The sequence below is a fragment of the Giraffa tippelskirchi genome, chromosome 7 (genome assembly GCF_054371585.1).
Source record: "Giraffa tippelskirchi isolate mGirTip1 chromosome 7, T2T-mGirTip1v1.2.pri, whole genome shotgun sequence".
In the NCBI taxonomy this organism is placed as follows: Eukaryota; Metazoa; Chordata; class Mammalia; order Artiodactyla; family Giraffidae; genus Giraffa; species Giraffa tippelskirchi.
The window spans coordinates 7730790-7741007 of NC_137281.1; the positions used below are offsets into that span (position 1 = coordinate 7730790).

General features: G+C 54.4%; 2 protein-coding genes across 2 annotated transcripts; one reads left to right on the top strand and one right to left on the bottom strand.

Moving 5' to 3' along the window:
- Positions 1-3461: 3461 nt before the first annotated feature.
- FGF21 (fibroblast growth factor 21) lies at positions 3462-4925 on the bottom strand. Its single transcript, XM_081506108.1, has 3 exons — positions 4691-4925; positions 4457-4560; positions 3462-3752 (listed from the first exon to the last, which is right to left on the bottom strand). Exons 1-3 carry the CDS (start codon positions 4923-4925, stop codon positions 3462-3464), a joined length of 630 nt encoding a protein of 209 aa, XP_081362234.1.
- A 2314-nt stretch (positions 4926-7239) lies between these two features.
- On the top strand, positions 7240-9916 carry FUT1 (fucosyltransferase 1 (H blood group)). The gene is made up of 2 exons (XM_081515340.1): positions 7240-7409; positions 7961-9916. Exon 2 carries the CDS (start codon positions 7963-7965, stop codon positions 9046-9048), a length of 1086 nt encoding a protein of 361 aa, XP_081371466.1. The 5' UTR covers positions 7240-7409; positions 7961-7962; the 3' UTR covers positions 9049-9916.
- Positions 9917-10218: the final 302 nt, after the last annotated feature.

Sequence of the window (10218 nt, forward strand, 5' to 3'; positions counted from 1 at the left end):
GTTCATGTCAACAGTTCTCCCACCTTCCTCTTGACCTTGACATTTTCCCAGAGTCAAGGCCAGTTGTTTTAGCCGAAGGTCGTCGATTGGAGTTTGTTCGATGTTTCCCCGTGATTAGATTCAGGTTAGAGTTTCTTAATCTTCCGAAATTCCACCCCTCCTCCCAGAAAAAACAAACCATGGGAGGGCCAGTAGGAGAGCAGAAGCTCACAAACAACACTTTTCACAAAACCAGCAGAGAGTGGAGCCCCCAAGAACCCCGAAATATGAGGGGGCGGTGGAGCCAAACCATTGCCAGTACAGGAAGAAAAGCAAAAGTGCTGTGAATTTCCTGGGACTCCCTGGCTGTCCAGTGGGTAAGAATCCACATTCTAGGACTTCCCTGAGGGTTCAGGGGTTATGAATCTGCCTGCCAGTCAGAGGACACGGGTTCCATCCCTGGTTCGGGAAGATTCCACCTGCTGCGGGGCAACTGAGCTCATGCGCCATAGAACCCATGCTGTGTAACAAGAGAAGTCACCAGAATGAGAAGCCCGTGCACCCCAACAATGAGTAGCGCCTGCCTGCTGCAACTAGAGAAAGCTTGCATGCGGCAATGAAGACCCAACACAACCAAAAATATAAATAAATACAAATTAAAAAAAAAAAAAAAGAATCCACATTATTCCAATGCAGGGGATGTGGGTTCAGTTCCTGGTTGCGGAACAAAGACCCTATATTCCGCGGGGCAGTTACACCCCCGGGCTGCAACTACTGAACCCACCTGCCACAACAGTACAGCCCCAAACAGAAACAAACACACTGGAGACCCCATACAAACAAAAACAAAACAAAAAAATTGGAAATTTCCCACCAGTCCTCACCACTAGAGAAGAAGTTGCCCTCTTGGCTGAGAACTTGGTGAGATTATCTGAGAACAGCAGAGAGAGAGAGAAAGAGAGAGAGTGTGTGTGTGTGTGCAGCTTCACATGTTCTGATTAATAGTTGGATATCGGAGGCTATGGTGAGAGAGTCAATTCCTAGGCAGATTGATAAGAAGTCCAGGGGTCCCCAAGGAGAGAAGGGTCTGGAATTCTCAAGGAGGAAGAAAGGACAAACTTTTTTTCCCCTCTACATTCCTTAGGATTATATAACAATAATGTATCCTGCTTGAGGACAGTCTCTGGAAAGAACCTTCTGGCTAATCCTGTTATCTTAAAATGTAAATTATGGGAGTAGGTCTAGTGAGGTCTTTACAACCTCCAGACATTCTTTTGATTCACTGCAATAACTAATTGGAGAGTATATAACTCCATTGCTAACACTAGCAAGGGGGTACTCTTTCTGCCCCCTTCTGATACTTATGTCAGAAGCTTTCTCTATCTCCTTTATACTTTAATAAAACTTTATTACACAAAAGTTCTGAGTGATCAAGCCTTGTCTCTGGCCCCAGATTGAATTCTTCTCCTCCGGAGGCCAAGAATCCCGGTGTCTTTTCATGGTTCAGCAACAACCCTTCAATGGGAAGGTTGAAAGACGCTGGGGTGGTCTGGGTCCTCAGAGATCACAGAATTACTCAAGGGAATCTCTTTTGGAAGAACAGAGCTCCATAGTTAAAAAAAAAAATTACCCTTGAAATCTACTGACAGATAACATTGTATAAATTTAAGGTATACAACCTATTAGTTTGATACATTTATATCTTGCAATATGAGTGCTATTGTAGTGATAATTACCACTTATCATGTGACATAGTTTTCTTTTGAGTACTTGGACAAAGCTCCATTCTTGTGAAAACTAATGGAAGCAAAATCCAGATTGATTTTGGCAGGAACTCCAAAGGAGAGAGAAGGTTCAGGTACGGGTGGAGAAGTAAACAGAGGAGGTATAGCTCTCTCTTTGAAATATTGGCAGTGTGGCTGTGCTGAAAGGTTATATTTTTTCATACTCCATGGAAACAGCAAAGAGTGAACTCTGAGAACAGTGAAGCTAGGAAAGTTATCCTGGGCCACCCCTCTCCCTACAAAGCGAATTCTTAAATGTACTTTCATGGGAGGGGCTTTCCTGATGGCTCAGAGTGTAAAGAATCTGTCTGCAATGCAGGAGACACGTGAGATGTAGGTTCAGTCCCTGGGTCAGGAAGAGCCTGTGGAGAAGGAAATGGCAATTCACTCCAGTATTCATGCCTGGGAAATCCCATAGACAGAGGAGCCTGGGGTGGGAGGGGGTGGGGGTGGGGCTACAGTCCATGGGGTTGCAAAGAATCAGACATGACTGAGTAACTAACACTTTCATGCTTCAAGACCATAACTCCTGTGAGGCTGCAGTGATCAGTCAGAAACCTGGGACCCCACCAAATCTGACCCAGCCTTTCTGCACCCCTTCCCCAGCCGACCCTCAGTGTTTGGCTTCACTAAGGCGTCCCCAGAGACTCTGGACTATCCTTGCCCTTTGACAGGACAGTATTTGTTATTCTTCCCTCCCCTCCCCTCCCTGACCCCAACCACGCGTTTGTGTTGTGGAACTATTTCTCTGCGGTAACTCAATTATGGGACATTTAAAAAAATGGCACAAGCAGACCCACACCCTCATGGGAGATGTAGTTTTTTTGGGTTCATTTAGCACTAGGAATGGTCCTAGGAAATGTAGTCTAAACCTTTGTCTTCACATCTTTCCTAACCAGAAAATAGCTTGAGGAGCAATATGGAAATCTAGATAGTGGAAAGGAAGTGGGGATGGGCAGCTTGCTCCCTGAGATTGGATTCTGTGACAGTCATTCCTCTCCAAGGTCCATAATCACCTGGGTGGAGGCATTTAGATTCTCAAGTCCTTTTTCTGAGACCCAAGACTCTCAATCTCCAGTCCCTCCTCTCTCAGACTAGGGTGCCCAGATTCCCCTGCTCTCCTGGGATCCGGGTGTCCAGACGTCCAGCCCTCTGAATCCTCAGGACCCAAAAGGGCCTTCCTAGCACCGATTGTATCTCCAGAATCCAAGAGTCCTTGCCCCAGCTCAGGACCATTCCTAGTGCTAAATGAACTGCAAAAAACTACATCTCCCATAAGGATGTGGGTCTGCTTGTGCCATTTAAAAAAATGTCCCCTTATTGAGTTACCGCAGAGAAATAGTTCCACAACACAAACACGTGGTTGGGGTCAGGGAGCCGGGTGAGGGAAGAACAAATACTGTCCTGTCAAAGGGCAAGGATAGTCCAGAGTCTCTGGGGACTCCCTAGTGGACCAAAACACTGAGGGTCGGCCGGGGAAGGGGCGCAGAAAGGCTGGGACCTTCCCACGGCGTGGCTGGCAATGGAAGGACAAGGAGAGACGTGGAAGCAGACTCCCATTTTCTCCCTCAAACACACAAACTCACTCTGATCCTCCTCTCAGACTCTTTATTATCTCAAGTAAGAAAAATAAAAAAATAAATAAGATAAATAATGCAATAAATAAAGAGGAGACCCAGTAATACACAGCGGGTGGCTTCAGGAAGTGTAGCTGGGGCTTCGGCCATACGAGGGTCCCACCATGCTCAGGGGGTCCGAGGAGCCCACGTCGGGAGGCTCGGGAGCCAAGATCCCTGGAGGATCCGGGGGTGCCGGGGGCAGGCCCGGCAGCGGCAGGAAGCGAGCAGGTCCCCGCGGGGCCAGGTCCCGGTTGGACGAGCGCTGGGGGGGCAGGCGGAGTGGAAAGCCCAGGGTCTCCGACTGGTAGACGTTGTACCCGTCTTCAAGAAGCAGCTCCCGGAAGCTGCAGGCTTTGGGGTCAAAGTGCAGCTGCGGGGATGAGAGTCAGGTCAGAGATGTGGGGGTTCCGATACCCCCTTGCTCCTGCAGGATCCCCTGCCCCATCCTTTCCCAGACTCAGGAGTCCAGGCCCCCCAGTCCCAGGACTGCTGGGGACCTGGGGGAACCCCCTCCTTTCTCAGCTGCATCGTCCAGGTCCCCCCAGCCCCTTCCTCCCGGACTCAAAACCACGGAGGCAGGTCCCTCCTTTACCCCTAGGTGGTGCTGCGAGGCCCACGCACTTCCCCGCCCCCCACTTCACAGAGAAGAATATTCCAGCCCAGGGATCAGGGGAGGCTCTCTAAGTCCTGGCAGGGGCATCTGGCTAGTACCCAAGGTCATGTTCACTTTACAGGCCATCGATTCCCGGAGCGACCCTTCGCCCAGCATGAGCCAGGCCTGTGGGAACCCGTGTGGTCAGCCCAGGTTGCAAGTCACAAGACTTGGCCTCCTGGGTCATTGTCATTCACGGGCCTTGTGACTTGGGGCCGGTGGTCCCCCTGCCAGAGCCTCAGATTCTTCTTGTGAACACTGATGACCACGGCGCCCTCCTCTGGGGCTTCTGACCAGGTTTGGGGCATGCGGAGAACATCAAACCAAGCCTGACCAACATCAAAGGTGCAACCTGGTCCCTCAGATTATGAGGATGGGGAGAGGAAGGGTGGAGGGCAAGGACGGGGATCCTGGAAACTCACCGATCCGTACAGCTTCCCATCTGGCCCCTGGCACAGAAACCTGGATGTTTTAACTCCCAAGATCTGAATGACGCCTGGCTTCAGGGCTTTCAACTCCAAGAGACCTGAGGGGAGAAAGTGGTCAGGGACTCAGAAGGCCTTTGCCCATCCCCCTCCTCTCCCAGACTCGGGAGTCTGGGCCCCAATTCCCTACTCCTTGAGGATCAAGCCCTACCTTCCCACACACATACTCACTTTCGGGGCTCTGGCGGGCCGCCCCCACCACTGTGCCATCGGCCCTGATCTCCAGGTGGGCCTCTGTCTCCTGGGCATCATCCGTGTAGAGGTACCGATAGCGGACTTGGCCCCCAAACTGGAGGAGGGGGCTGGAGTCAGGAATGGGATGTGCCTGGCAGGTTCCTAGCAGAAGGACAGCGAGCACAAGGACCCACAGTCCCAAGTGCTTGAATTTGGGCTCGTCCCAGCGCATCAGTGGCTCACGTCCCCAGGTGAGGTCTGGGGTCTGGAGTTTGAAGAGCTGATGGTCTAGATCCTGTTTCAGAGCCTGGTTGCCCCAGAGAGCAGGTTCTCAGATGGCTGCTCCTGTAGCCTGGGTCCCCTTGCACGTGGACTCACAGCTGACTGGCCACCCAGATCTCTTGGGATGGATGCAGACACTCCAGAATTTATATCCAGACGGACCCGCCCCATCACCTTCCCGACGCCTGACCCGTGATATTTGACCCACTTGGCAGATGCTAGGATTCCACGGTGTCCAGGTCAACCTGGACGGATGATGCAATCAGGGGTCCTTCCAGCTGGGGGCCTGGCCTCCACCGTGTGAGGCACCAGGGGATAGAAATCTGATGAACTGGGACCTGGGTGAAGAAGAGGGCCCAGACTGTTTGGCCTGAGGAAGGAGGGAGCTGGGGTTTCAGACTCCTGGGTCTGAGGAAGGAAGGGGCTAGGGACCTTGACTCCCGAGTCTGAGCAGGAAGGGAACTGAGACCGGCCTTTCTGGCTAACTGAGGCAGATCGTGCCCCACACTGGAATTTCCGCATCTCACCTGAAGTTCTGGGTTTTCTGAGGTTTGCTGATCATCAGGAAAGCAGCTAGCCCCACAGGATCAAAGCGTCCTCCTCCAGGAAACAGGTGTCATGATCTGGAAGTCACAAGACAAGCTCCTGAGTAACTGCAGCCCAGGCTTTCATGCCCCGAAACATCCCAGCCTCCTCCTCCTCCTGGATCCTGATGCAATCCTGATGTTTCTTTCACCACAGACGCTACCCAGGATCAGACAGGTGCCCTCAAAATAGCCTGGGGAAGCAGGGGGATGGTGAGAGTCTTTGACTCAGAGTTGGCAAGTGACCCAGGCTGCGCAGGGAGAAGTTAGACCCAAGATCCCAAGGGGAATGAGGGGGTGAGCAATTTCCTGGAACCGAAGGGTGTAAGGTCCATGGTAAAGGCCACCTCCCAGGTGGCTCCGTGGTAGAGAATTGGCCTGCCGATGCAGGAGATGCAGGAGATGCGGGTTTGATCCCTAGGTCGAGCAGATTCCCTGGAGGAGGAAGTGGCAACCCACTCCAGTATTCTCGCCTGGAAAATCCCATGGACAGAGGAGCCTGGCAGGCTGCAGTCCATGGGGTCACACACGACTCAGCAGCTGAGCAACGGCAACAAGGGTACTAGAGTCTGAACACCAGATCTGAATTAGGGGGTGACTGGAGGGCCCAGATTTCTCAGTCTGAGGAGGGGGCTGGGGAGTCCTGGGTCTGGAGAAATTATGATCACATCTCTGGAGAGTCAAGTCCAATCCCTGGGTCTTTGATTTCTTGAATGGCAATGGTCAGACCACTCGAGCCACGGGCCATGCGTGGGATGGATGGAGGTGGGGAGCAACCATCCACAGAGGAAATGGCTTCAGGTCTGCAGCAAGAGCCCGGCGTTTGTTCCTTGAAGAGGCCTGCAGCGACCTCTGAGGCAGGCAGGGACGAGAAACTCTATTCTACTTCTGCTTTCTCTGTTCCTGACCTCGGGAGAGGCGGGAAGTGCCCTTCGAGAAAGTAGCCGTCAGGAGCCGGATACTAAGATTCCTTCGAAAGGACAGCCTGGGACTCTGGAATCTGTGAGTGCAGGGGGGCGGGGGCAGGATCAGCGGCCCCTAGGGAGCGTGGGGACACGTTCGGGCCCGAGGTTCTCACGCCGGGATCCTGAGAGCTGGAGGAGGCTTTGCCTCCGCGCGTGGAACAGCCTAGCGACCAGGTTCTCCATCCACCCACCTCCACTCCCGGGAGTGGGGCGGGGGGGAGCACGCGGCAGGGGGCCGAGGATCGCGCTCGCCGCCGGCGCCAGGATACCCGGGCCAGCCCCAGGCGCCCAGGCGTGGCCGGACTCGGAGCATCCAGGAGCACAGGTTCACATCCAGGATGGTGAACGAGACACCGGAGTGGAAGAGGGAGAAGTCGACGGACCGGAGCATCCGGATCCAGCAATGGCAGTTGCAAGCTAGATCTCAGTGTCCACGAAAAGATGCGGCTAACAGGGAGGCCAGGTAGGCTGCCTGGGGCTGGAAGGGGGGGTGGTGGTAGGGGGGTGCGGGCTGAGGCGCAGGTTCTCCGGGTCCCGGGAGGGCAGGCGGCGGGGGCTGCCCTTCCGACCTGCGGAGCCAGGGCTCGGTGCCAGGGATGGGGCGGGGCTGCGCCTCTCTCAGCTACCTGCCGGGCCGAGGTGGGGCGAAGGCTGTGATTCTCCGAGCCGCGCCCACTCTCCGACCTCTCTCCTCCCGGAACCTTGGCAGCCAGTTCGAGGAGGAGACGCGGCGAGGCAGGGCCGTCGGGTCTGGGAACCTGGAGTCCAGGTTTCCGAGGAGGGGGGCGGAGGAGGGCCCCTCTCGGGATGTGGTCTGCACTTGCGGCCGGAACGCTCCATTCAAGCCCAAGCCAACTGTGGGTCCGCCACTCGCCAGGAGCTCAGGTAAGTGAGAAACGCGGATGCCTCAGACCCAGGAGTCGGGCCCTCAGTCCCAAGAGGCGCACCCCCAACCTCTAACCCCCTACGGCACCGGGGAGTCTCCTCCACCCCAGACCCCCTGACTCCTGCTCCTCCAGGAATCAAGGTCCCCCCCATCCAGGCCTGGGCTTCCTGCCTCTCACGTTCTACTTGACGGCCACTTCCTGTCACCTCCGTGGTGGCCTCTGCCCACCCCCCCACAGGTACACCCAGAAAGGAGTTGGGGGCAACACTGCCCACGTCAGGGCACCTGAGACACTGAGATTCCCAGGTGTGGGGACAAGCTGGTGGTTCCTGGATCTCTGTCATTTTGGAAACCACTAATTTTCACCATCTTCCATTCCCAGAAATTCCAAGCCCTTAGCTCTTCCTCACTCAGATCCAAGAGCCCTGATTCCTTTTACCCTCAAACCCAGGAGTCCAAACTCCTTGTTTCCTGGTTCCCTCAGCCCTCTCCTCCCTGATAGTCATTCTCAAGCTCTAATATCTCCTTATCCACTCTTCTTGTCCTGCAGCCATGTGGGCTCCCAGCCACCGTCACCTCTGTCTGATCTTCCTGCTAGCCTGTGTTTTTGCCTACATCTTCTTCCTCCTCATCCACCAAAACCTCTTTCACAGTGGTTTAGACCTGTCCCTGCTGTGTCCAGATCGTAACCGGGTGACCTCCCCCGTGGCCATCCTCTGCCTCTCGGGCACACCGATGAACCCTAACGCCACCTTTTCCTGTCCCAAGCATTCTGTCTCCGTCTCAGGAACTTGGACTATCGACCCCAAAGGCCGGTTTGGGAACCAGATGGGGCAGTACGCCACGTTGCTGGCCCTGGCCCAGCTCAATGGCCGCCAGGCCTTCATCCAGCCCTCCATGCACGCAGTCCTGGCCCCCGTGTTCCGCATCACGCTACCCGTGCTGTCGCCCGAGGTGGACAGACACGCTCCTTGGCAGGAGCTGGAGCTTCATGACTGGATGTCGGAGGAGTACACCCACTTGAAGGAGCCCTGGCTGAAGCTCACGGGCTTCCCCTGCTCCTGGACCTTCTTCCATCACCTCCGGGAGCAGATCCGCAGCGAGTTCACCCTGCACGAGCACCTGCGGCTGGAGGCGCAGCGCTCACTGAGTGGGCTCCGCTTTCCCCGCACCGGGGACCGCCCGAGCACCTTCGTGGGTGTCCATGTGCGCCGTGGGGACTACCTACAGGTGATGCCCCTCCGCTGGAAGGGTGTGGTGGGGGACCGCGCTTACCTCCAACAGGCTATGGACTGGTTCCGGGCCCGGCACGAAGCCCCCATCTTTGTGGTCACGAGCAACGGCATGGAGTGGTGCCGGGAAAACATTGACACCTCCCGGGGGGATGTGATCTTTGCCGGAGATGGGCAGGAGGGTGCGCCCGACAAGGACTTTGCACTGCTCACACAATGCAACCACACCATCATGACCATTGGCACCTTTGGCTTCTGGGCCGCCTACCTGGCTGGTGGAGACACCATCTACCTGGCCAACTTCACCCTGCCTGATTCCAGCTTCCTGAAGATCTTTAAACCTGAGGCCGCCTTCCTGCCTGAGTGGGTGGGCATTAACGCGGACTTGTCTCCGCTCCAAATGTAGGCTGAGTCTTGAGGAACAGGGAGACTTTCTGAAATAGCCTGATCCACCTAGGGCCAACGGTCTGCATCTCTGGAAGCCCAGAAGATTCTAGAGAAGCTTGTGGTCCTGCAGGTGGTGGACATCTATTTCTAGAGTCATTCTAGTTGGCTAGACTTGGAGAAAAGGGGCATGGGTGTTTTCTGCCACTGCTGGAACATTCTAGAATTAGTGTAAAACCTTTGTATGGTGGGTGGCGATGTCTGGAAAAGTTTGTGGCAGTTCTAGAAGGCACAGTGCCCACCTGTTCTTCCCAGGCCACAACCAGAGTACTTCTAGATCACTGCCCCCAGAAACAGGGAACTCACCATTCCAGTATTGACCATCCTGGCCTTTTTTTGAGAAGAGATAGTTCTCTTCTCTGGGTCAGCAGGACTGAAGGAACTCATGGGTATTCTATAGCAAGCACCCACCAACTCCCCTTCTGTGGTTCTGGAATGATTCTGGGCCGGGGGGAGTGTTTTCTGGAGAGGGTCAACTCTAACGCCTGTAAAGAACCCTGCAGGGCTCTTCCAGAGGGGATGGGATTCTAGAACTCCAGGTAACCTCAGCGAAGAAGCTAACAAAGATACAACCAGCAGTTCAACAGCTCACCACTGCTGGAAAAGTTGATGGAAGACAAACTTATCTGTAGCTGGGACAGTGTGTGAGCAAAGTGGAACTTTACTTAATATTTCAGCCCCTGAAAAACCACAGATAGGCTAAAGCATGAGATGGGAGGGGGAAGGGATGGTGCTGAATGCTGCAGCCTAAGGAGCAAGGCTCTGCAAAAATCTGCGGACACTGTTTTGTTTTGTTTTAAAAAAAAAAAAAGCTCCAAAACTGCCAAAGGTAGACGTGCACACATTGGCTCCAAGTTCAGTTTGCTTCTGCCAACTAAGGAAGTTTCCTCCTCCATAGCCGGGCTGCTGGGAGTGATGGAGTCGATTTACTGAGGTGGCTAGTGATAAAGAACCTGCTTGCCAATGCAGGAGACGCAGGAGACTTGGGTTCCATCCCTGAGTCAGTAAGGTCTCCTGGAGGAGGAAATTGCAACCCACTCCAGTATTCTTGCCTGGAGAATTCCATGAACAGAGGAGCCTGGCGGGCTACAGTCCATGGGGTCACAAAGAGTTGGACATGATTGAGTGACTG

What these genes read in the sequence shown, in the direction of transcription:
- FGF21 (XM_081506108.1), bottom strand. Translation starts at nt 4,925, where the DNA reads ATGCGCTGGGACGAGCCCAAATTCAAGCACTTGGGACTGTGGGTCCTT. An exon ending in GGCCCGCCAGAGCCCCGAAA is followed by an intron (nt 4,561 to 4,690) that starts GTGAGTATGTGT and finishes TTCTCCCCTCAG; the next exon opens with GTCTCTTGGAGTTGAAAGCC. An exon ending in ATGGGAAGCTGTACGGATCG is followed by an intron (nt 3,753 to 4,456) that starts GTGAGTTTCCAG and finishes TCATCCCCGCAG; the next exon opens with CTGCACTTTGACCCCAAAGC.
- FUT1 (XM_081515340.1), top strand. Translation starts at nt 7,963, where the DNA reads ATGTGGGCTCCCAGCCACCGTCACCTCTGTCTGATCTTCCTGCTAGCC.